Raw genomic sequence first — 27665 nt, 5'->3', positions numbered from 1 at the left:
TTGGCCACACTATTTGGAGGAAACAACAAGCCACATGCAAGGGCAAAGTAAAAACTCAGCAATACCTATCTTGATGGCTGCGTACACAAGGTCTGAGCAAGTATCAATCATCTTTCATTCTCCCCACTAATGCTAGTTTCATCTTGGCTCCAAGGAATTACCAGTTTTGTTGAGCCAATGCCTTAAATTGAATTTGTGGCCAAAGTCCAAATATTTCCAAGTGAATTTCCTTGTACTCTTAAACCTCTGAAAAACATCAGGCAAGCTTTGATGGCCTCCCTGGGAAGTCTTTCTCACCACTAGGCAGTTTAGTCCACCAGACATAGGCTGGATAATCAACCAGGGAGAAAAGTTGATGGGAGGCAAATCAGAATACAGTCACATTTTTTTACAAGTTGTAAACAACACATTTTTGTAACTGAAGAAATAAACATAGCTCACTTCTAAGAAAGCAAACATTTGTAGGAAAGTCATTAGATGACATCTGCTCTCTAATGGAAAATATAAGGAAAACAGTGTGATTCAGGCCAAACCAAGGGAAACACCAATTAGTATTATTTAGACTACGGCACTATCATGCTTCCTTGTACAATAAACAAACACTGAATCTCTTTACACTTTAACACCAATGTTATCCCATGAGACACCAACTTAGTTCCTCTTCCAATATACTAGTCAGCAATCTACTCAGCCATTTGTGCCAACAGCAAGGACGAGTGATATTGGTAGGCTCTTCTGGCAGACCTAACACATCTCAGAGAAAAAGGATAAAAAGAGATGGAATAGAAGAATGGGATGGTGAAAGAGTCACAAAAGACAGAGAAAGAGCAAAGGTAAATGCGTCTAAGGTAGTGTGACAAGTAGAGTTCCCTACCTGCTACTTTCTGGCCTGGACACCACAGGTTTTCCAGAACAAGACATCTGGTGAGCTATAGGTGTCTGCTATTAGTTCTGACCCTCTCTTTTTCTATGAACCTTGGGCAGGTCTGTCTCGAGCTCCATGATCTCTGATGTTCTCTTTATCCCATCCCTGAGTCTCTAAATCAACTGGCCAACCATAAATTATGCCAGAGAGAATACAGAGAAGCCTGCTACATACAGTCAAGAGCCCTCTCCCAGGGTCACAGAGTCAAGATGCCAGCATTCAGGCAACGAAGATACCCAAGCGTCTCTAGCCAGAAACTGTCCAAAACAACTGAAGAAAAACAGAACGAGAATATCAAAAATAGTTTTGAAACTGGAAACAATGCCAACTATATGACACAAATTTTAAGGCATTTTTTGCTAGATCAAGTACAGGCAGGATCAAATAAAAAAAGAAGTCACTAATGACAGATTTTTAAATGTCCATTCTTAGGAAAAGAGGAGCAGTGTTACGGGGAGTAAATAAATAAAATTCAAGAAGTATCCTTGACATGGAGGGTTAGCAGCTGAAGACCACAACAGGGCACAGGGGAAACAGGAACACCTTCACTTGAGGTCTGTCTCTTACCATGCACCGACAGCAATCAGGGAAGCTGGGAAAGCAAGTGGGCCACACCCAGTGTGAGTCTGTAGACAGGGATATCCACGACCCCAGCTTCCAGAGCCAGCCCTTTCAGAGTGCTATTCAAAGTATTTAATGCACAGGCACTAACCAATCAGATAAATGTCAGCCAGAACTATTAATATGTCTAGGCTCATAAATATTTGCCAACTTTAATCTCAAATCCATTCTTGATCATCTTAAAGATGAATTTCTAGGGCACAAAAGCAAACAGTAGGAGACCTATGGTAGCCATTAGTGCTGCTCACTAAATAATTTCAGTTCTCCTCCTGGTCCATGATAGAAGTGTACGACCCCAACCCTTTGAAGTTGAGTATGTCCACATGACTTACTTTAACTAATAAAAGATAAATGACATGTGTCACCTCTATTCAGAAGCTGTTAAGATCAAGCACCCAATTTGCCACATTTTCTATTTTCATCTGACATGGAAATCTGCAACATTTCAGATGGCAAAAGCACTGAGAAGAAATGTGATAGATATGTAAATGAACAAGAAAAAATCCTTTCTGTATTATGTCACTAAAATATTTTGATTATTTGTTACTGAAGCATGATCTAGCCTATTCTAGCTGATATCAGATCCAAGGAAAAGTGTGCCTCCCAAGTCTGGGGAATACTGCAAATAGTCGTAGGGCTATTGCAAATGCTTATTCAAGAACATGTAAACAGGAATAAAACCAACTTGAAAACTACGAGAATCTGTAGCATTAAAATAATAATAACATAACCTGTAAGAGAACATTTTTTTAAATTTTATTCTAGAAAATAAACTAAATTTTGGATAACATTTGCTTTGAACTCTTAAGGAAATTAAAGAAAACATGACCTTTGAAAAATAAGACATGAACAATATAATGAACAATATCTTATTGATAAGATAATAATTTGAAATTTAAAAAAGAGCTGGTACAAAAAATAATGAAAGGAAATAATGTCTTAAAGCACCAGAAAAAGTAAAGAGCAGAAATTACATTACAGAAAATTAAGAGTCAGTTAAGTAGCAGATCAGTGTGAGACTTAGGGATAAAAAGGAAAACACAAAAATTATAAAAGATGATAAAGAGTACAATATCTACATATGGAAAATTGATGTTGTTAAAGAAGAGAACAGAAAAACTAAAAGAGAAGAAAAGATATTTAAAGACATACTAGAAGAAAACATTCCTAAGTCAAAAAAAAAAAAAAAAAACACAACTAAAGTGTGCCAATCAAAAATCAGAACCTGGTCATATCTTAGTAAAAGTATCGAAATTCTCAAAGATTATAAAAAAGAATCTTGGAATACGAGCAAAATTGTGTACACTCATGTCCCCCTTGCCCATCACCCAAATACAACTAAACATCCTGGACATAATCACACAAACAATCATAAGAAGAGTCTCTGAAAAGTAAAAAGAAGAGAAAAGACTGGCTAGGAACCTCAGAACTTAAGGAACAATATAATGGTGGGTTCACTGGGTTTTCCTTTCACATTCCATATGTTCTGGACTGTGTGCTAGGGAACACTGCAACTCATAAATGTCTACAAGCAGAGACAAAAAGGAAAGAAAAGCCTGCTCTCTCCAGTCAAAGGACTAGGAGACAGCCCAGCACAACAAACATCTTTTTGACAATAACCCCCTTATATCAAACACCATGGATGCCTTCCCCAACTCCTGCCCAGCAAAGAGTGAAAAGTCTGAATTTCCACACCCTAATAAGTGGTAGTAGACACTCTGGGACACGCTACCCTCCCACCAACGGTGGCATGGTGTCAGCAAAGACCAAGTTGGGATTTTGGACTCCCACCTTAATCCTGGTAATAATAGGTAACACAGAGTAACACTCCCCTCACCCACTGCTGGACAATATCTGCTGAGATGAAGTGAGAAGCCTGGACTTCCACCCTTACCCAGCAGTGGCAGCTGGTGCTCCTCTCCCTCACAAATAGAGTGGCGGCTGGGGAGGCGCAACTTGGAGAGGAGGGAGCTGGAGAAAGGAAATCCTTAAAACTGCACATAAACCTCTAGGCAGACCCCTAACCAACTCACACATGAAACTGACCAGAATGAACAATGCGAAAGGTTTGAGAACTGAACTATTGTGTGGAATGCCACTGCATGTGAATGAAGCAGACCAGAATAGAATTGCAAGGGCAGTAAAAATTAAACTCTTATAATTATGGCCTACAAAAGGAGGCAGGGACCTACACACTAAATCTAAACAAGGTCACTGTCTGCTGAAATAGAAGATAGATTTAAATTGAATCAAATAAGATCCAGAGTCTCATAATACTCGAAATGTTTAGGATATAATTTAAAAATCATTCTTTACTACGAATTAGGAAAATAATAACTTAAATGACAAAAGACAATCAACAGATACCTACACTGAAACAAACTCAGATATTCAAATTATCTGACAATGATTTTAAAGCAGCCATCTTAAAAATGTTTCTATGAGCAATTATGAAAACTCTTGAAACAAACAAAAAATAGAAAATCTCATGAAAGAAATAGAAGATATTTTTTAAAACCCAAATAGAAATTACAGAACTGAAAATGCAACATCTTAACTTTAAAACATTTTTAAAACCTCACCGGATAGAGGTTTTTAGCACAGTGAGATGACAGATCAGTATACTTCAAGAAAAAATCAAGAGAAATTACCCAATCTGAACAACAGAAAGAAAATATACTGAAAATAAAATAAACAGAACATCCAAGGCCTATGGGAGAATAACAAAGGATATAATACTTTCACCATCACAGAACAAAAAGGAGAATATATATATAGCCTAAAAATAATACTTGAAGAAATAATGGCTAAAATTTTCCCAATTTGGGGGAAAGTCTAAAACTAAAGATTCAAGAATCTGAATTCTAAGCAGCATAAACCCAAAGAACTACAAGAAGATATATCACTATTAAACATTTCAAATATAAGGACAAACAAAAATCTAAAAATCAGCTAGAGAGAAACAATGCATTACCTACAGGAAAAAAAACAATTTGAATAACATTAAATTTCTCATCTGCAACCACAGAGACAGAAGGCAGTAGCACAACGTGTTTCAAGTGCTGAAAAAGAGACAGAACTCTTAGCCTATAATTCTATATCCAGCAAAAATATCCTTCTAGAATCAAGACATTCTCAAGTGAAGCAAAACTAAGAATTTGTCACCAGAAGGCCTACCATTAAAGAAGAGATAAAAGAAGTGTTCTAAAAAGAAAGGATAAAATAACAGAAGATGGCTTCAAAACTCTTGGAAGGAAGAAACAACAATTAATGGGTAAAAATATGGGTAAAGATAATAGAATATACTTCTCCTTATGACTTTTTAAAATATATTTGACAGTTGAAACAAAAATTATGTCATTTGATGTGGTGCTCAAACTATGTTGAGGACATATTAAGACAGCTATATTCAAAAGGGTAAAGAGTAAGGGGACCTAAATAGAGATAAGGTTTCTACACTAAGTGAGGTGGTAAAGTTGGTATCAGTAGACTTTAATAAGATAAAGCATGAGGGGGAGGGGGAGGGAGAGAAAGAGAGAGAGACAGAGAGAGAGAGAGAGAGAAATTGAAAATTCCCATAGAAAAATGAACATACAAGCTTAAAAAAAAAATTCAAGTAACCCACGGGAAGACAAGAAAAGGGAAACAGCAGAACAAAAAAAAAGTGAGACTAAAGACAAAATAAGTTTAAAACTGGAAAACTGAAGTATTATTTAGTATAATTACTTTTCATGTAAATAGTCAAATTACAGCAAATACATCAATATACCAGACAGAGATGGGCAGAATGAATTTTTTAAAAACATGACTCAACTATATGCTTTATTTAAGAAATTCACTTCAGATAAGATAATATAGGCAGGTTCAAAGTAAAGGATGAAAACACATATACTATGCTAATAATATATTTCATAGTAAATTTTAAAAGAAGTGGCTACGTTCATATTAGATAAAGTAAACTTCAGAGTAAAGAAAAACATCAGAGACATAGAGGAAAGTTCCACTACCAAGAAGACATAGGAATTCTAAATGTGTATGCACCAAACAACAAAGTTTCAAAATATTTCAAGCAAAAACTGATACAACCGAAAGTAAAATTATACTCAATGAAACTATACTTGAGGATTTAATCACCTTTCTCTCAGAAATTGGTTGAATAACTAGATAGAAAATCATCAAGATTATAGAATAACTAAACCACGCCATCAACCAACAAAATCCAATTGACATCTAAAGAACACTCCACCCAACAATAGCAGAATACACATTTTTTTCAAGAGTGCCCATGGGACATTCACCAAAATAGACCATATTACTGGACACAAAACAAACTTCAATGAATTTAAAAGGATTAAAATCAGACAGAGTCTATTCTTTGACAACAGTGGAATAAAACTAGAAATCAGTAACAGAAAGGTACAGGAAAATTTGCAAACACTGGGAAACTAAATAACATGTTTCTTAATAATCCATGAGTCAAAGAGAAATTCTCAAAATGTCTTAGTCCATTTGGGATGCTTTACCAAAATATCACAAACTGGGTAGCTTATAAAAAACAGAAATGTATTTCTCACAGTTCTGGAGAGTGGGAGGTCCAAGATCAAGGTGCCAGCAAGTCCAGTATCTGCTGAGGGCCTACTCTCTGGTTCATAGATGGTGTCTTCGCATTGTGTTTTCACGTGGAAGAAGGGACAAGCAAGCTCCCTTTGGCCTATTTTATAAGGGCATTGATCTCATTCAGGAGGGCTTGCCCTCATGAGTTGATCACCTCCCAAAGGCCCCACTTCCTAATACCATAACCTTGGAGGGTAGGATGTTGTTGTTGATGTCATTGTTGTTGTCAAAACAGAGCCTTGCTGTGTCGCCCAGGCTGGAATGCAGTGGCGCGATCTCAGCTCACTGCAAGCTCCGCCTCCCAGGTTCACGCCATTCTCCTGCCTCAGGCTCCCAAGTAGCTGGGACTACGGGCGCCAGCCACCACGCCCGGGTAATTTTTTCTATTTTTAGTAGAGACAGGGTTTCACCGTGTTAGCCAGGATGGTCTCCATTTCCTGACCTCGTGATCCGCCTGCCTCCGCCTCCCAAAGTGCTAAGATTACAGGTGTGAGCCACCGCGCCCGGCCTGGAGGGTAGGATTTTAACATATGAATTTGGAGGTGGACGGACACAAACATTGAGCACATAGCACAAACGAAAGCTTAAAAATATTGTTTAATAAGAATGAAAATGAAAGTAAAACATATCAAATTTTGTGTTATGGCAAAATCAGTTACAGAGAAAGAACGTTATAGCACTAAATGCTTGCATTAGAAAAAAAAGAAAAGATCTCAAATCAATAATCTAATCCCATCCCCAATAAAATGGAAAACAGAAGGAAAAAAAGGGACCAGAAGAAAGAAAATAATAAAGAGCAAAAATCACTGAAATAGAAAATAGAAAAACAATAGAAGAAATATATAAAACAAAAACCTAATTCTTTTTAAAGATCAACAACACAATAAGCTGACAAAGAAAAAAGTAAGCAATACTACAAAGAATAAAAGAGAAAAAATGCAAACTTCAAATATCAGGAATGAAATAGATATCACTACAGATCCTGCAACCATTAAAAGGATAACAAGGAAATGCAACAAACAATTCTACATAGAAAAATTCAACAATTTGAAATAGACACATTCCTTGAAAAACAAAAGATACCAAAATTCACTCAATATAAAATCGATAACCTGAAAAATACTATAACTATTAAGGAAATTGAGTTCACAGTTTAAAATCTGTCAAAAATGAAATATCCAAGTTTCACTGGAGAACTATACCAAACATGTAGAGAACACCAATCTCTTCAGAAAACAGAAGAGAAAACACTCTCCAACTCATTTTGTGAAGATAGTACTAAAACCAGACAATGACAGGACAAAAAAAAAAAGAAAAGAAAAGAAAATAGCATGTGAATATCTCTCATGAATTTAGATCCAAAAATTCTCAACAAAATATTAGTAAATAGAATTCAGCAATATATATAAAAAGAGTGATATGCCATGACCAAATGGAGTTTATTTCAGGGATGCAAGGCTGGTTCAATACCTGAAAATCAATGTAATACATCAAATCAACAGCTTTTAAAAAAAAAAAGATAAATCACGTGATCATATAAACTAATGCAGAAAAGATGATTTCACATAATTAAACACCTATTCATGATTTAAAAATTCTTCCATGGACCTTATCCATGGGAATGGATTAGGGAGAGAAACTTAAGCCATTAATGTAAGTTGGTCACAGCATATAATATAACTTGTGACCTTAACCTCACACTGTACGAACAAAGTAATTCAAAATGGATCATTAACTTAAATATAAAATGTAAAACTATAAAATATTTAGAAGAAAACATAGGAGAAAATCTTCAGGACTTAAGGTAGGCAAAGCATTCTTAGCCATGACACCAAAAACCATGATCTGTAAGTGAAAATTTTTGATAAATAGAACTTCACCAAAATCTATAACTTTTCCTCTGCAAAAAAATAATAAAAATAAAAATGAAAACCTATAAGAGGATAAAAGAATCAAGCTACATACTGGGAGAAAATATTTACAAACCACACATTCCATATTAAAGAAGCTAAAAGTCCTCGGTATACAACAACCTTACAAACAGAAAGCAGGGAAGAAGCCATGAATTCTAAATGCTGAATACAGATGAGGACTCCACTTGCACTTCTACTGCCTGCCAACCCTAGTCTCATATTAGTTTCCCCTTAAGATAGCTTTCTTTCTTGACCTTATCAGGGATTGTTAGTCAATGGATTCATCAATTGCATCTCAGAATTATGTGCTAATCCTATGTTACAAAACAGAGCTCTGAGGTCAGTGAGTACTTCCACATGACAGCTTAAAAAAGATGCCTATGTCCTGCGTGCCATGTGTCTTCTGAAGGACAAGCTTCCCTTGGTTATTCCTAGAGTGGAAAAAAACTGTTAACATCTAGGACACTACCCCAGGGCTGGCCAATGAAGCATGTTGGCAGCCAAGGCTTACTCAATGCACTCTGTGTCCTGGGAAGGGCATCAGCATCAGAGAGGGTCAGCAGACAACATAGAAAAAAAACCAGCAATGATGCCAACAAAGACTGAGACACTACCTTGGCCTGTCACACTCTAGGGACTTACCAATGCTACACTGGGAAAAACTGAGGATAGCAATCAGTACATTATCTGTGTTGCTCTGTGTCGTACAAATACGTATGTGTGCCTGTCTATTCGTTTTATCAATTAACACCATAATAAACAGTGGCTAGTTTATTCCATGGTGTAGGTTGGTTTTCTCTCCCTCTCCCCAAAAGCTTTGTTATCTTTTAAAGTGTCTGGTTGCTAAGTGCACTGCTAAGGACTCACCAGACATCAGCAGTCATCAGCCAGGTGCATAGAAGGCACCACCTAGGTAAACAGCCCTCTCACAAACAGGGCCTGAACAGAGCCCGCCAGAGCATGGCTGCCTGCCACTCCATGCATTCCTTCTCTGCTCCATGCACCAAAATGCTTTCCTGGCTCTGACAATGGAAGCTGCTAATGCATCCCAGAAAGTGTTTACAGAGCGTGCAGCCTAAGTGCTCCGCCTCTGGAGCTGTGAACAATGATGCTTGCCACATGCTGGACCTCCCAGGGACAGGAAGAAGAGTTTCAAGGTCAGTTCAAAGTAACCGGTCTACCTCCAAGATGCAAGCCCACAAAGCCTGTCCTGAGAAGTAAGGCCGTTGCTCATTACAACAAATGGGCAACTTTCCTCCAGAAGGGCAGGCATTTTCCTCCAGAAGGGCAGGCATGTCCCTCACATTCAGGCTGGCTTCTTTCCACTATGATCTACAATCTGCACACCCAGCAAATGGGCAGCTATCCCTCAGCTTCACAGAGAATACCCAAACCAGGCAGAAAGAGCCTCTTCACAGGCCCTGCCTTCACCTTAGCAAAAGATGCCAATAGTGCTTTCTCCTTTCCAAACACACTTTGAGTTCTATCTTCCAGACCCCCTGGAGTACCAGCAAGCTTTGCTTATGATTTACACCCCTGCGTAATTGACACCTTATTTTTGCATTCTAACATATATGGGTCACTCTTTTCACAAACTATAGACTCACAGAGTATCCATTTTATAACATATCTTAAAATGTCCTCCTAAATGAGCCATACCAACCCTCAGAATTCTCTACTCTGATTCCCAGGGTGGCCACTTCTGTTTGGATTTAAGGGTGACAGGGTTTAAAATGCCCAGGCTTCTATGCAGTTAACATTTTATTAGTGATCTCAAATGCGAGTGAGCATAGGTCAGCAAGACACTCTCCCAGGGTACTAATGGTACAACTTAGTAATAAAGAGAAATGCTTGTTGCACAAAGGTGTTAAATATCCCTTTATTGATAATATTGTAAAAACTAAAAAGCCACTCAGAGGCAAAATCAGCAAATGGAAAAGCAGAATTTAATCTTACCCAACAGCTAGGCCCATTATTCCTCCTAAGGAGAGAAGTATCTTTGCATACAAAAACAGCTAGGCAAGCATTTGTTGACAGAGCTCCTGAGGACACAGATCAACAGGAGACAAGAAAACAAAAGAGTTAGATTGCTCCCCACTAGAGCTAAATGGGAATTAGTGTGGGAGTGGAAAAGCAGAGGGAGGTAACTAGTAAAGAAGAGTCGGGGACATCAGAACAATATTCTTCAATGCAGAGAATATAATTTATTGTCAAATAGCTGTGAAAATTCACAAAATGTCCAACTATCAAATATCTTTGGGACACACATAAAATTGAGCATCTTACTACATTTCAAAAAATGAGACGAAATAAAACCCACATTCTCTGAAGAGAGAATAAATCAGAATGTCATTGCAAAATAACTTGAAAATTTTTTGAAAAAGTATAAAATATTTGCCTTTGCTGTCCAGAAGGCTTCCAGGAAAATACAAATTATCTTTTTGTATTTTATATTGATCAAAACGGATTAAAGAATCTGGAGAAATCCCGAACACTCCAACAATTGTATAAAAAGTAAAGAGGATGTCAAAGTAGTACTACCCCTCAAAAGTTCTGTGTCCTCTTTATTTTATTGGCAAGTTCTTTCCAACCTTCAAGGAACAGGTTATTTCTGTGCAATTTAAACAGACCCAGAAAAGGAAAAATTATGAAAAGTTCCCAATGCATTTTATGAGGTTAGTAAAAATCTTGATATAAAAACCTGAAAAATATAGTACAAACCAACATCTCTTATGAATACAGATGTAGTAATTTTCAATAAAATATTTGCAAACCAAATCCAGCTGAATATTAAAAAAAATATATACCATGGCCAAGTACAGTTAATGCCAGGAACACAAGGATGATTCAATATTCAGAAACCTATTAATATAATTCCTCAAGTTACTAGGTCAAAGGAGTGAAAGAATATGAACATCTAGATAGCTCTGAAGAACGCTGATAACTAAGCATGCTGTAAATTACAGTTTTATCTGCACACCATTGGCAATAGTTGGTGTAGCCCAGAAGACACCATCCCAGGAGAGCAAAGTTAAAATAGGCATCAGTTGACCAGAATCAGGCAGTTGTGCTGAGTGTCTCAGTTACCAGACACCAACCTCTATACACACACAGGTAGACAGAGAATGGGGTCTATTAACCAGCGCAGTATTTTTTCACACTGTGAATACATTCCATTAGTGGGTTATAAAATGAATTGATTAGGTCTTAGCCATTTTTTCACAGAATCAATTGGAATAGAATGAAATGAAATAGAACGGAAAGGAAAAACAAATAGGATAAGTATTGTTTCCCAGAACTTTTGTTTAAGTAATATGAAAAACATACGTGTGTGCGTGTGTGTATGTGTGTGCGTGTGTGTGTGGTCATAATATAAAATGCATTTCTTCCCGTGAGTCACAGTCAAAAAATTTAAATAATACCACTGACCTAGGGGATTAAGAGGAATTATTTTCTGGATTTCTACTGCTATAGACTTCAGTCTAGAGTTAGAGTTAGGATTATGAGTGAGATAGTAAATAAAGAATCAAAGCCTCTGCCTGTAAATTATGAACATCTTTCTTTTTCTTTTTTTTTTCTTTTTTTTTTTTTTTTGGAGACAGAATATCGCACTGTCACCCAGGCTGGAGTGCTGTGGTGTGACCTCAGCTCTCTGCAACCTCCACCTCCCCGGTTCAAATAATTCTCCTGTCTCAGCCTCCCGAGTAACTGGGACTACAGGCGTGCGCCACCAAGCTTGGCTAATTTTTGTATTTTTAGTAGAGACGGGATTTCACCATGTTGGCCAGGCTGGTCTCGAACTCCTAACCTCAGGTGATCTGCCTGCCTTGGCCTCCCAAAGTGCTGGGATTACAAGCGTGAGCCACCATGCTCAGCCCCTATGTTATATAAACATCTATTTCATGAAGTAAGGCTGTGGCAGATCATGGAGACCTGATTTGTGTCAACTCCTCCCAAAGTCATAATTTCATTTATGAGGGTTATGAAAGTGTAGTGATTAAAGCATGCTCTCTGGAACTAGGCTGCCTTAAAGAAAAGCCTGCCACAACAGTAGATTAGATTATTTTTCAAAAATACTCACTCCTGGCCAGGTGCAGTGGCTCACGCCTGTAGTATCAGCACTTTGGGAGGCCAAGGTGGGCGGATCACAAGGCGAGGAGTTCAAGACCAGCCTGGCCAATATGGTGAAACCCTGTCTCTACTAAAAATACAAAAATTAGCTGCGTGTGGTAGCGCACACCTGTAATCCCAGCTACTGGAGTGGCTAAAGCAAGAGAATCGCTTGAACCCAGGAGGCAGAGGTGCAGTGAGCCAAGATCGTGCCACTGCACTCCAGCCTGGGCGACAGACTGCGATTCCATCTAAAAAAAAAAAAAAAAAAACACTCATTCCTCCAACACACACAGATATAGAAAATCTCCATGGGAGGAGCACACTCCCCTGCCCTAATAACTTCAGACAAGGCTGTATAATTTGCTCTGCCCTCTGGCCTCGTAGTAGGTAAGGATGCTTCCGTATTCCCTGACTATGGCTTCAGCTGTGTGAGTTGCTTTGATCAGTGGGATGTTAGCAGAAATAACATAAGCAGAAGCTTAAAAGACTCATGTGCATTTGGGTTTTCTGTATCTCTATCATTACCAAGAAAGAAAATATGTTCTGGTTAGTCTCTTGGTCCAAGGAGGATGGGAAACACACAGAGCAGAGCCCCATTAAGAAGAGAATACCCATCAGAACAGAATGTTCACAGGATCGATGCACACAAATTTTTAAAAATAGCAAGAAACAGAACCAAAATGTAGTCAAAGAACATGTATTACTAAATAAATTACTCAAAAAAATTCAAAAACACATTATGAACAACTCAGTCTCCCTTCTTAAAAGCTCAGGTAGAAATATGAGTTTAAAGGAAACATTTCAAGACAACAGAAAAAGTGAGCTTAGGAAAAGAATGGCAAAAATAAAAATGAAAACATTACACATTTGATGACCCCATTTGTTAAAGTTCCTGAAACACAAACATACACACACACACAGATTTAAAAAAAAATTTCTATAAAAATTGTTTATATCATGTCCTGATATGACACTTCAGAATAAGGAAGAAATCATGTAGGTATAGTGTCAGACAAAATGAGAAAAAAAACAGAAAATATCAAATTGACCACGGACTTCTCTTCAGTAATACTCAATGCCAAAAAAACAGAATCAATATTTACAAAGACCTGAAGAAAAAGAGTGAGAAAAGTTTTCCTTGGATTGCTGAATATTTTCTGTTCTCTTTTTCAAAAATATTAACTATGCATATGTTGGGTCTCCTTTGTCATCATTTTTCTATCACCATTTGTATATTTTTGTTTTTTATATTTCATCTTGTTGGGTGCATGTTTTGTCTAGCATGTTCCCAATTGCTTATTCCATGGCTCTTATTTTTGTTGTTTCTAGTGGCGTCAGCTGTTTGCTGAAGAACAGCATAAAGAGGACATGGTGTATGAGACAGAGAATGAATAGAGTAGTCCCTAACTTCCATTATGCTTTGGTGTTTGGTTAATCCTATCACTAAATATGTTATTTTCTTTTCTTTGGAGTCCCACCTTCTCTTCATTTTCAGCATTCAAAAGTCATCAGGGATCTCAAGAGAGCCCCTAACCTATACGCTCTTTGTTATGGAAAGGGTTGCTCTTCCACCCCACTGACCTCTTCATCCCATTTCACCTCCACCAATCTCCCTCTGTAGGAGGCTGTGTTGTACACATGGACAATAAAATTTTTGGTCAATAAGGGTTCCCTGTCAATTCTATGTACCTTGTCATTTTTGGTGTCAAACTGGGCCTTTTTGGGGACAATACCTGCTTCTTTCAAGTCCCACTCAGGGCCACCAATTTCACTGTTCTTACAAAAGTTTATTACATAGGACATCCTTACAGAAATCTCTGTCCTGCTCAGAATCCAAGGAAACACATGCCAATCTTCAGGATCTTCTTTCCCCCACATCTAGACTTCACAGTACTCAAAAAAAAAAAAAAAAAAAAAAACCTTCATAATTTGTGTTTGGAAGCTGGCACCATTTCCTTGCTTCATTAGAGATAAACTGTTCTTTTTGTTGCTGTTTGTTTTTCAAAGTTTTGAGAGAAGGAAATTTTCTTACTCCTCCATTATGCCATATGCCATTTAAAACAACAGAACTTTTTGTTCTTGGAATGTGACCAAAAATTTAAAGACCTGGACTAGTCAAAACTATAATAATGAAGGGAGGTCTTGCCTTAGTGGATACCAACACATTACAAAGGTACAATAACTTTAAAAGTATGAATCAGCATAGGAAAAGACGGAAAGATTAACTGACTAAATATATTCTAAAATAAAGATTTAAATATTTAAAACAAAATATAAGACTAGGTGATAATATAGATATCCATATATTTTCTCCCAACATGCAGTTACTTCTAAGCATGACCAAAGTAGAGTTAAAAAATTAAGAGACTCCTAGAGTAGACTACTTAAAAATTTTTAATGGCAGCATATCCAAAACATAAACAAAAATAAAATGTAAATGACAAAATGGGAAAATTATTTGCAACATAAGATAAAAAATTAATACTCTTTATATATAAGGAGTACTTACAAATTAGTAAGATTCTCATGGAGAAATAGGCATACATATGAAGATGAAAATTTATTTTTCTATTTCTTTTTTTTTTTTTTTTTTTTTTGAGACAGAGTCTTGCTCTGTCACCCAGGCTGGAGTGCAATAGCACAATCAGAGCTCACTGCAGCCTCAACCTCCCAAATTCAAGTGATCCTCTGGCTTCAGCCTTTCAAGTAGCTGGCACCACAAGCACACACACCACCACGCCCAGATAATTTATCTTTATCTGTTGTAGGGATGGGGATCTCCCTATACTGTGCAGACTGGCCTTGAACTCCTGGGGTCAAGCAATCCTTCCACCTCAGCCTCCTAAAGTGCTGGGACTACAGGTGTGGCTATTGTGCCCAGTCCTGCTATTCCATTTCTAATGCCTTAAGGAGACAATATACAAAAAAGCAGTAATACAAATGGCCCCCAAGTATTTTTAATAACCTCTTACTAATAAAATTTCCTTAATCTTATAGTGCCAACTATTGCAAGGTAAGCATAGACATTAATGGAATTTTCTAAAAGACAATTTGTAGTATATATTAAAGGTCTTAAAATTTCACAAACTTCTTGACCCAAAAATTATATGTCTTAACAAACACTTATTTGAATACATTTCAACGCTCAGTGTGAAGAACTGGTTAATAAAGCATGACGCATCCAAATGATGTAACAGCAGGAATACATTTAATATTACTATAGGAAAATATTTAATGATATGTAAAAAATATTCCTCATAATGTTAAATTTTTTAAATAGTTATCAAAGTAGAGTATAGCCACTGTTTAAAAGATACATATTTGTTAATATTCTAAGAAGAATATCGGAAATCTATACAACAAAATCCTAACAATTCGTAGAATTAAAGGTGATGCTTATTTTCATCGTTGTCCCTTCCTGTGTTTTCTATATTTTTATAATGAATATGTGCTGTTTTTAAATTAAAAAATCACAAAGGTAATTTCAAAAGAGAGTAAAGAGAATTTAGAGCCCCTTAAAACTGTAAATATTCTTTTATTAGTAAAATAGTTACTCTGTTTTTAAATTATTTTCAAAATAAAATGTCGTTTTATTTGTAAATGAAGGCTTGGAGAATAAAAGTATTTCTGAGTATTTGACCACAATAATTTATAGCATACGTTGGCCGGAGCTGTTCAGTGCTGACAAATTCCAGAAAGTAATTGCATGAAATACTTGGAGAGGAAACTGCTTTATGCTTCCATGCTATTTATGGAAATTAGCATCTTTGTAAAAATAAACTGAAAGCAATCACAATCATAAACCTTGAAATGTGGTTTCCATAAGATGTTAGCTTTGGTGCTTTAAGATCCATTAGGAATGCAATGGAGGAACACTGCCTACATTTTTTCTGTTATGAAACAATTACATGTAATTGGTTTTTTCCTCTTCTATCTTCAATCTCTCCCTTTCTCCTGGCTGCTTTCTTTTTAGGGTATGAATATACTGAACACACTCTGCTAAGGAAAACCTCTCTAATGACCCTGTTTCTCTCTCAAAGAGTAGTATATACTTCCTTTATTCAGTGCCTCACCTTCCCCCAAAGGTGAGACTCCAGGTAGTCCCCCAAACTACTCCTTCAAATGTAACCAATTATTTCCCAAGATCAGGGTGAATTTCCACCTTCATGTGTCCCTAACACTTGTTTGGAACCTGAAGAAATTTTGATTCCTCCCTCTCTCTCTCAATCCCACTTACCAAGTTCCAAGTTCCACTTCTTCAGGTTCTAACATCATCCCCACGTTCATATCCTCTTGTCTACAATTAACTCTCCACCCAGTTTGCTCTTGAAAACTGGGTTTAAGGTCTCATCATTACCTGCCTAGAAGAGGGCTCCCAATTATGTTTTGCAGAAGTGTGTCCCCAGTGGTCCAATGGTGTCACAATGGTGCCTCCACCACTTCCTGATCAGCAACCACAGAACTCCATGTTATTAACAGAGTAAAGTCCTTTACATGTTCTTCAAGGTCGTCCCCAGGGTAGCCACAAACTGCCTGGGCTTAAGCGACCCTCCCACCTCAACTTCCCAAGTAGCTGGGACTACAAGCACAGCTATCATACCCAGCTAATTTTTTAAATTTTTGGTAGGGATGAGGTCTTGTTATGTTTTCCAACCTGATCTCAAGCTTCTGGCCTCAACTAATCCTCCTGCCTTGGTCTCCCAAGGTGCTCAGATCACAGGCATGAGCCACTGTGCCCAGACACAGACTATCTTTGTTCATCCTTATACTCCATGCTGCCATGTCCCTACTCTTCAAACACACAGCATCAATGGAAACTGAAAGGAGGAAACATTTAAAAGACATTTCTGAGATGGGACAAATGGGAGTTAGTGGCTGAATGGCCACTACAGGGCAGGTACAATAAAGAAGAAGGCATCTACAGTGATGCCAGGATCTGGCGCAAATGGCTGGGTGATGGAGAATCTAGGCACAGCAAGAGAGCGCAGTGAGAGGTAAGGAGTTTGGTTTGAGAAGCATTTGTGCTTGACACCACCAAGGAACATTCTGGTGCAAGGTAGCTCATGGATATATTGGTCTGCAGCTCATTGAAGAGGCAAACAGAAGCCTCTCTGAGGTGCTCAGCCTCTTCCATTTTGAAGGGACCCTTGAGTTTAAAAACAGAGAGAAAGAAAGAAAGAAGAAAAGCCAAAACAGAGTTAACGACATTGTGTTTATTTTTAATGTTTACATTTAACACTTAATGTAAAATAATGGATAACTTTTTATCTTTTCGGTATATATAATGCTATTTGAAGAAAACCTCAAAAGTTTACATTTGAGAGACTGTATCATCATGAGACCTGGGTCTCCACGTGATAACCCCCAGGCAGGAGCCTCTGGAGAGATGGAGGCTGCCTGGGAGAACATGTGGAGGGAGAGAGGGGAGGGCAAAGGCAGAGCTCTGGAATGGAAAAGCTTTTTTAAAAGCTACAGAGGAGCCAAAGAAAGAGAGTAACATGGAAAGGTCAGAGGTAGAAGGAGAAAAAGGAGTGCAGGGATCGCAGGCAACACACAAGGAGAGGGCTCCCATTCATTCTCCCACAGGATTCTCACTGGATCTAGCCAATGACTCTGTCTTGCAGATTTTCAGGCTTTGGGGCAACGTTGTAATGAAATTCAGTCTGCATCCAGGATGACCCAAGATCTTCCTGCTCAGACTCCATCACCAGTGTCAACACAGACTGGAGGACTGATCCAAAATCACTTGGGGGACAAGGTCACGGGAAGTACATTTATGACATTAAACCTGGAGTGCTGGAAAAGCTCTATGCAGAACTGAAACAGGGAGAAAGGAGGAAGGCCACAATGTGTATCAAGTGTGTAGCAAAGCACAGTACAATAAGAAAGGATTATTCTAAAGAAATACTCAAACAAGTGAGCAAAGATGTGAGCATAAGATGTTCATTTCAGGTGTCTGATGGTAAACACGAGTGAACAAACCATCCAGGAAGCAACCCAAATGTTCAATAAAGAAATAATGGGTTTAAATAACACATAATGCCACTTATGCTATTATGGCATATCCATAAGTACAATGGAACACAGCCATTAGAAATGAAAATGAAGAAAACGAGAAACACTCATAGACACTGGGGGCGGCTGCAAGAAGAGAATGTCCGTCCACTCCGCAGATGGACATCTGCTTAGACTGTGGGCCTGCTGATCTCTCCCTAGGCCTATCAGAGCAAGGAAAGGAGAACTGAAGGGAGTTGGCAGGACAGAGAGAGGAGGCAGCATTGAAGCATTCCATCTTCCCACTGTCTGGCACAGTAAGATGCAGTACTTCCTATGGGTCAGCTAGACCACACCAAAGGGAGCTGGGTTTGAGCTCTCCAGGCAACACTTCATCCAATAAGGCTGCCTGCTAGGTGAGAAGACCCCGGCAGCAAGTGGCAAGCTGAAGCTGGACTGCCTGCTGCAGGAAGTGTCCTGTGGAGCCCTCCAAAGAACTCACATCTGCTACCCAGAGGGCAGAGGGTTGAGAAAGAGCTGGAGTGGCAGTGACAACTACCAGAGAGAGGAATCCAGTTAAGTAAAGAGCTGATTGCCCTTGTTCTCTTCCCCCTCCTTGTTTCCTACCCTTGGAAAGCTGGATCCAGAAGAAATAAAAGGAAGAAGCATCTCAGAACCAGTCCCCACCACACCCTTACCATTCCATGGTAGGGGGAAAAAAGCCCTGTGCAACTTCGGGTTCCTGAAGCCCTGTGTCAAGCCCAGACTACAGGAAAGGGAGACAAGATTTAAATCAAGTTGAGAATCAAAACTTTAAATGAACTGAACTTTTAATAATCAAAATTGAATCTTCCTAAGATTCCATTAAGGGATGGGAAAAGGCGATTTCACAAGGCATGACTGGACCAGTGATTGGCTCCATATTTATACCTTACTGAAATGACACTTCTCAATAAATCTGTGTCTTTCAGAGGCCCCAACTCTCCCAGATCACCCAACATGGAGCAACACTCAGACACAAGGTTATGACTTCTCGAGGGGCCAAACCCAGCCAAATCTAGGCTGATCTAAAAGGAATTATGTGCCATGTCAGAGTCAGGGCTACCTTGAGTTGATTTACCCACAAAGGAAGTTCCCTGAACCCTGACCCAGGACTGTCTTCCTTAGGATTCCATCCTCACTGCCCATGATTGACATGATCAAGGGTGATAGCAATAGCAGGGTCAATTGGGGGAACTTGGATGGTGAAATTGCTATGGAGTGTGAGATTGTTGTATAAGGTGAATAAGAGGCCTGGGCTAAGCCACCAACACTCAAATGGCACTTTTTTTGTCCTCATGTCAATTCTGTGACTTTGTCAGCCTCTCTCAGAACCTATGATTGCACCTGGGTTACTGGAGGTGGAGAAGGGATGCCTGTGTTGGCGGCAGCAAGCAGGGCAAGATTCAAAGGCCACCCTTGACATCCTGTATTAGTTTCCTCTTGATGCTGTAACAAATTACCACAATTTTAGGTCTTAAAACAACACAAGTTTATTCTTTTACAGTTCTAAAGGTCAGAAATCTGAAATGCATTTTTACAGGACTAAAATCAAGGTGTCACTATAGCCAGCTACATCTGAAGACTTGAGCAGAAAATCCATTCCTTATCTCTTCCAACTTCTAGAGGTTGCTGGGATGCGTTAGCTCCTGGCGACATTCTCCCAGCCTCTGGTTTCCATGGTAGTATCTTCTACTTCCTCTGCCTCTTACCCTCCTGTGGCTCTCTTATAAGGACTGTTGTGATTGCATAATACAGGATAGTCTCCCCAATTCAATATTCTTAATCACATCTGCCCAGTCCTTTTTGCCATGTAAGGGAACATTTATGAGTTCCAGGGATTAGGACACGGACATATCTGGGGGGCATTAGGCAACCTGCCACACATCCCAAGGACATCCACACTCTCAGCCTGGCAGCTCCACCAAATATTATGATGAAGGCAACAGGAGTTCAAAGGGCACCTACCCGAGGCCACCTGGCCTTCCATTCTTACCCTACCTCAAAGCCCTCTGCAAGATCAGCCTTCTACACTAGCCTCCAGCCTCAGGATCAGGAAAAAAAAACAGTTAAATAATTCTGTCTCATACTTATGCACCAACAAGACCCAGGGGACAGGATAGGAGCCAACTCAAATATTGCTTATTTTACAAGTTGTGTTTTGAAATTTTCAAAATCCTCCCTCCAGAGGAGGTCACCACAGACTTATAAGACCTTCCAGGACTTCATCCAAATGTCTCCTGTCTTTCAAAACTGTGACCTCGAGGGATCTGTTCCAGTAGATATCTATGAACTTGGCAGTGGAGATGGTCAAAGATCAAGTCATTCTTCTGAAAAGGATATTCCATCCAGAGTCACAGGAAATGGGAGAGGACAGAATTTGCCAGAGAATCTAAACAGTACAGCACCTCCCCAGGGGAAAACATGGTGGAGGGCCATTCAGATATACATGAAGCCATCTTGACATGGTTGTTTAAAGAGATAATCGCAAGCCACATGACCAATGTTAAAACAGTTTCTAAAGGCACTCGGCCAGAGAGCTAGGAAGCCGTCCTATGACAATTAAATTGGTGAACAGGTAAGGTTGTTTATTCTTCTCCTGGGCAAGAGAAAAAAAAAGGGAGGGGGCAAGTTGTAATTCAGGGCACAGTCAACACAGGACTCATCTTCAAGGTGTTCAGGATAAAGTTTGGAAAGCTCTCAAATACTCCAGGCTGGATAAAGTTTGAAAAGCTTTCAAATACTCCAAGCTGGAAGAGAGAATAGGAACAGCAGCTGCTGTCTTCTCTGGGAAAATCAGGTCTGTAAGGAGAAGCCTGGAGGAACAGGAAGCTTCCAGGGCCTGTGAGACAGGAAAAAGGGAGGCCGCTCCAGTTGTCTGGATGAGGGGAACAGTGAGCTCCTCCAGGAATGGTCAAGAACGAGTTACAAAAACAAGGAACTGCCAGCCTCATACCTTGCTCTACAATCTATCACACTTATTTGTGGGCAGTGAATATAAGAGTTTACATTTTCAGATTCAATAAAGAAAATATATTTGTGGCCGGGCGCAGTGGCTCACATCTGTAATCCCAGCACTTTGGGAGGCTGAGGTGGGCGGATCACTTGAGGTCAGGAGTTCGAGACCAGCCTGACCAACATGGCAAAACCTCATCTCTACTAATAATACAAAAATTAGCTGGATGTGGTAGTGGGCGCCTGTAGTCCCAGCTACTCAGAGGCTGAGGCACGAGAATTGCTTGAACCCAGGAGGCAGAGGTTGCAGTGAGCCGAGATTATGCTACTGCATTCTAGCCTGATCAACAGCGTGAAACCATGTCTCAAAAAAATAAAAGAAAAAAAAAAGAAAAGAAGCTCTATTTGTTATTAATTAGTTGGCACATCCTTTGCTCCGCACAGCTCAGCCTCACGCATCTAGTAGTTTTCTAACAACCACCTGGTGGCAGCACATGCGAAGCAAGCGTAGATGCTAGGGAACACCTTATGCCCCACCCAAACACCAAAATCACAAGATACTTCAGAGAGGCGGCTTTAAGTCAAACTCAGGCTGACTCTACGAAAAAGACAGAGCGTCCAACCCATGGACAGGGACCCAGAGCTGACCTACCACCCTTCATTAGAACCTTCTCTCAGGGCCTGTGGTGAGACAGACCTGGCCACACCCACCCACACTCCCGGAAGATCAGGCCCTCCACAGCTGATACCTCTTGAGTGCCCCCTACAGGCTCTACACCAGAAAATACAGGCACTGCGCTTGCTTCAAGCTTCTAATGCTGACAAGCAGCAGCAACAGTAGAATGCTGACATTTATTGTACACTTACTACATGCCAGACACTGTTTGGTTTGATTTTTCAGTTTTTTCCACTTCACAATGGATTAACTCTTCCAAACAATTCTGAGGTCTATACTAATATTACACTAGTTCATTATACCGCTTCATTACTGGGATCCGAACAGTGGGTGGCGTGAATGATGAAGACCGCTGGTCTGAAACCTCCTTTTATGACCTTCTATGCACACTGCCTTGATACATGGAAACAGCACTGCCACAGGCACACAGATATGGAAAAATCCAAAAGAGGTCAGTGAGTGATTCAAGCTGGGCAAACACTGCCCTTGGCCAAAGGTCAACAGACTGCCTCAAAGCATATTTAAATTTTATAAGGTGAAAGAAGGCAAAATGAAACACTGTGCCTTGAAGCCTCAGCCCCATTTGACCAGGAACAAATCTCTGAAGCTCTCAAAGCCTGTTTCAGATCTGCTGATGAGACAGAAACGTAAGTCTCCACCCTTTTACCTCAACAGTCATCTCACTGGCCAGGGAACCCTAGTATCATCCTGAAAAGACTTAATTTTTGTTCTAACAAAAGATCTCTATTAGGCCGGGCGCGGTGGCTCAAGCCTGTAATCCCAGCACTTTGGGAGGCCGAGACGGGCGGATCACGAGGTCAGGAGATCGAGACCATCCTGGTTAACCCGGTGAAACCCCATCTCTACTAAAAAATACAAAAAACTAGCTGGGCGAGGTGGCAGGCACCTGTAGTCCCAGCTACTCGGGAGGCTGAGGCAGGAGAATGGCGTAAACCTGGGAGGCGGAGCTTGCAGTGAGCTGAGATCCGGCCACTGCACTCCAGCCTGGGCGACAGAGCGAGACTCCGTCTCAAAAAAAAAAAAAAAAAGATCTCTATTAATATGATTATAGGAGAGCATTGATAAAATGGGATAATGGGGAGAAGATGTACCTTGCTGACCAGTTCTTTGTGCATCACAGAATTCACAGGGCATTGGAGTCGAAAGAGGCCTTAGAGGCACTAAGTCCAAGAAAGTGAAACAAGAGGCAGAGAAGTTTGATTAATTTATCCCAGGGTATGTATCTTCACTCATGGATGCATGCTTATTTAACAGACATTTAAGCCCTTAAGTGACAAGTCCCTTCCTAGACCCTGAGGATACACAGGCCACCAAGCCATGTATTTGAGAAGTTATGTCTGCAGGGAGGGATTGCCTTGTTCTAATTCATAAGACACTGTATGGAGCTAGCAGCAGCCCTTGGGACACAATACTAAGATGTGCCCTGCCTTTAGATCTGGGGCTGCAAACTGCTTGGCTGAATCCAGGGTGCAAACACATTTATCCGCCTTTCAATGCTTTAAAAACTGGGAAATTTTGTGAGAAATCTAGGTGATCCAGCTAGCTTGAAAAATAAGATCTGGCAATCCTGGGCTTGTGTCTCCACTTAGCAATGATCAGATGGAACTGAGTAGAGGCTGCTCTTAATAGATGGAGCATGTGTTCTGCATTTTGCCACTGTCGCCATTACTCCCTATGTCTCTTAGGCAATGCTAGCCTCGCTCCTTTGTTTGAGTCTGTCCTATAGGCAAATAAGGATGAAATTCATGAGCCGGGTCCTCTCAAGTTGGTTGGAAAAGACAGCAGAAGTCTAAAGAGAGGACTGTGGGATAAAACAGTGGGATATGTGATGATAGATGTAAACTCAGAATATTTAGCAGCTTAGCTAGGGCCAGAACCTGGCTCTGCCCATTAATTGTTTCCTGGTCTCCGGCAATCCAGCCTCTACTGGGCACATGCAGACAGCCATTCTAGTCTGAAATGACAGGGTCCATCACAGCCCCAGGTCATCACTGGTGTACGGTATCCACAGTGCTATTAAGGCCCTACTCAGGATTCAGAGAGGACCCAAGGGATCTAGATAATCCTTAAAGCCAACCAGAAATACCATTGGCTGGAGACAGGAAAGAAAGTTTAGTTCTCTGGTGTAGGATTAACACTAATCATGCCACATCTCAGGTGGTCTACAATAATGCTTCTGAGTAAACAGAGGGATGTCCACCATTTCCCTTCCCCTCCCTATGACCTTACCTCCTGCAGGGTAGAGTGCATGAAGACCATCCCTACCAGCAGCCACCAGGGGCTCGTCCAGGAAGCCATGGGGTCTGGTCTCCTCTGGGTCTCAGTTGTAGCCTACAAAAGAGGAAAGAGTTCATTACCAACCAGCTCTGGCCCCCATGGCAGTAACCATGACTTAAGAGACCCATTAGATGGAAGGACCCTGAAGCCCAGATACTGTTTTGGAAAGGTTTGTGTTGGCCCAGGTTGGGGCTGCCTACTACAGGGTGCAGGATAACTGGGGTCCCTTTAGAAGGTCCACATCAAAGTCAGGCGAGGGCTGTACCTGTCTCCAGTGGGCAACTCATACCTCCAGCTCTTCAGAAGCTGAGATATCCCTGCCCCAGCCACCTCCCAGCCCATCTGTCAGCAGCAGGGTGTGGCTATTGGCATTAGACTCAGGAAGCCAGCACAGTGCCAAGGTTTAGGCCAGCTTCTGCTGCTTGCGGCAAAAATGAGACTAAGACAACAAAGCCGCCCAGAGAGGGAAAGGACCTGCCTAAGGTCACACAGCAAGATAGTGACATTTTAGGACTGAAACGCAGACTCTGATAGTTCAAGGCTTTCCTCGCTAGATGACACGTGCGCCCTCAAGGTCCCGCACCCACAACCACGGAGACCCACAACCACAGAGACGCCTGAGAGCTAAGTTCAGGGAGATTTGAAGGACATAGCCCCCAAGCCAGCCTAACACAATCTCCTAAAAGTAAGTGAGGGCGAGCCAGCAGAGGTCAGCTGAAACCAGGAGGGAAGCGGGGACTCTTTCCCTTACTTTTCCTGTCAATTTACAGGGAAACCAGTATGAGTCGAGACTGGAAAAGCCGAGGTCACACTCGACTCGCTTCGCCTCGGGGGCGCCTTGGCGGAGCTGATGTCCGGGGGCGGGTCGGTGGCTTCTCTCCATCTGGAGAAAGCATTAAGGGCCTGGCCTAATGCGATCCGCAAATGTGCTGCTGTTTCCGACCTGAGGCGGCGACTCCCGGCTGGAGGGAGGCGGCCAGCGCGGGGCCCTGGGACTTTGCGCCCCCCTCGCCCGCTCGCACCAGCCTTCCTAGCGCACACTCCTCCGACTACCCGCTGCCTCAAAGTCGCTCCTCCAGGGCCTCAGCCGCGTCCCGGTCACCCCCAGCCCACTTTCCACGATCGCGCATCGCCTCAACCCTTGGCGTTCTGGGCGCTCGCTCCCCAGTTGCCAGTCGGCCGGACCTTCGGACACGCGAGGTTTCTGCTTACTAACTCCCAATCCTGAAAAACTCCAACCCTGTGGAGCTCCCCCATAATCAAGAACGCCCCTCAGCCCGCGAAGTGCCCCCGAAAGACTCTCCCTGAACCTTCCGGGACGCCACGGAGCGCGCCCGACCCGAGGTGCCCAGCTGTGAGGAGCATCCCAGTCCTGAGGCCCCCTGGGGCCCGCGTGGCACGCCCCGACTTTGCTTGGGGTCCCCCGACTTGCTTAGAGAGGCCACTGCTCCAAGTCTTACTCCCCCTGGGGAGTGCCTTCCCCCGACCGCTGCGGGGCCGCCCTGCGCCGAGCTCGGTGCACCCACCTTGCGCCGCAGAAGTATCTGGGATGTGCAGCCCCAGGGCCGCTGGGGCTCGGCGCGCGCGGGGGAGAAGCTGGCAGATGCCGCCAGTCAACACCTCGTGCGGAATCCGGGACCCGGACCTTCCCCGACGCCGGCCTCCAGCCCGCGGCGCCGCAGTCGCCACCGCCGCCGCCGCGAAATTAAATGGGGCTGGGACCGGGGCTGCCCCGCCTCTCCCGCCCCCTTCGGGCGCGCAGAGCGCGGCGCTGGACCCGGCCCAGAGGCGAAAGGCGCGCGCCGCCACCTGCACCGCCCGGCAAGTGCACGGCGCGCCCAGACGCCCGTCCCCCTGCGCGTCGGCACCGCGCCCTGGGCTTGAGCCGGAGGCGCCGGGGGCGCGAAGAGACCCAGTGTGTGGCCGGGCCTGGGCCGCTCAGAGCGCGCGGGGCCGCGGCGACGGCGAGACTCGGCTGGAACGCTCCTCCGCCCGCTTCCTGGAAGCCACTCCTCGCCCTGGGCCGGCCGCCAGGCGTTGTGCCAAGAGCCGGGATTGCCGACGCCGCCACCGCCGCCGCCGGCAGGCGCGCAGGGGAAAGGCGGCCGCTGCGCCGCGAGCCAGCCTGGCCGCCCCGCCTCAGCCGGAGCCGGAGTAGAGATGCCGTCGCTCCCCTCAAAGCCCACCCCCAGCCCCACCTCCCGTAGCCTCCACCCACCCCGCCCAGACCCGGGCGCCAGCTCTGCAAAGTCGGGCCCAGCAGCCACACGGAGGTTTGCCCGGAACCGCTGGCTCGTGCCTAAGAGCCTTAGGCACTCCTGGCCAGGCAGGACAAAAGTCGGAGACCAGTGGCCCTCTCCTGGCCTGCGCCTCCTCCGCGGCACAGCACAGACCCCACACAAGGGACCATGGACTGTGGAGCGCTCACCGCCCAGGGGCCTGGGACCTTTGGCAGTCAGGGACCACGAGGATCTTCAGGAGCACCTCTTAACTGAGTACCTGGCGCCCCCTTGTCTGAGCCAGGCTTGGGGAACTGAGAGCTCCACAGGTACCAGGATCATGCAGTGTCCAAGCCTGGGATTTGGGGTTGGGGGGAGAGTGTCGCGGACCAGAGACTGGGGTGAGTTGCCTGTGTACTTCTGGAGGTGAAGAGAAGTAAGAGGAAATGGTTGTCCCTGTCCTTGTCCTAGTCCCAGCAGGATAAGCCAAGGGTCAGGAGATTCATCTTAAAGCCTGCGTTATGCCCGCACCTAAGTCCTACCACAGTCATCATTTCCTTGGGTGTCTGTCGAGTACCAAGCTCTTTGTGTCTATCTGATCTTCACAGCGGCAGTAATTCGAGCATTATCGCATTTCACCTAGGATAAATCTGAGGCTGGGAGGATAACTTGCCCACCATGAGTGGAGAAGCCAGGACTGGAACCCCTATCCGCCTCTCTCTAGAGCCTGGACTGTTCACCCCTATAAGTTGCTCTCCTGCCTTCTCTGTGGTTGCTGCCTTCCGGTTACTGTTAGAGCTTTGCCAAGAGCAGTTGGCCTTGCCTGCTTTCCTCACCCATTCTTACCTTACTTTGGTGACTTCCTCTGACCAAGAAGAGGATCTTCAAGGCTGTCTCTCCACTCTATGTAAAATGACTGGACTTGTGGCAAGTGAGCAGAGGACACGTCAGTGTGGAGACAGGGGAGGGAAGAGTAGCCAGTGAAGGGTAGGGAGGGCTAGGCTAAACTAGAACTAACTCATCTATGGACAATCGATCCTCTTTATTCACTGTAGTTGTGGTCTATAAAGTGACAGAACTATGAATTTGTGAATATGGAGCCATTGTTCCTAGGGGAAATACAGAGTTGGGTTCCTGCAAGCTCACAACATTGTTGTCAATCAATCAACACATTACCTTATTTTATGCATGTTTCTGTTTAAAGACGCCTTACTTAACATCTATTGTTGATTCCTGAACACTGAGCTCACAGCCTACAGTGCTGTAACTCATGCCTGAATGAAGCTTATCTAACTTAC

The 27665-nt window shown here is 42.4% G+C and overlaps 1 protein-coding gene across 5 annotated transcripts in view; it reads right to left on the bottom strand.

The window, feature by feature from the left end:
- Positions 1-26247, bottom strand: part of ADAMTSL3 (ADAMTS like 3) — a 421728-nt gene extending 395481 nt beyond the window's left edge. For 2 of the 5 annotated variants that reach the window (XM_030931695.1, XM_030931696.1), the window contains exons 1-2: positions 25675-26247; positions 24101-24202 (exon numbers count right to left, since the gene is read on the bottom strand). In XM_030931695.1, the coding sequence (XP_030787555.1) occupies positions 24101-24169 (69 nt within the window). In that variant the 5' untranslated portion in view covers positions 24170-24202; positions 25675-26247. The remainder of the gene's footprint in view (positions 1-24100; positions 24203-25674) is intronic. The other 3 variants (XM_030931693.1, XM_030931694.1, XM_030931697.1) reach the window with 2 other exon arrangements.
- Positions 26248-27665: the final 1418 nt, after the last annotated feature.

Source organism: Rhinopithecus roxellana, chromosome 5 (assembly GCF_007565055.1).
Source record: "Rhinopithecus roxellana isolate Shanxi Qingling chromosome 5, ASM756505v1, whole genome shotgun sequence".
NCBI classification, from domain to species: domain Eukaryota; kingdom Metazoa; phylum Chordata; class Mammalia; order Primates; family Cercopithecidae; genus Rhinopithecus; species Rhinopithecus roxellana.
Note: the sequence above shows the minus strand (reverse complement) of the source record. Positions and strands in the feature narration are given on the sequence as shown.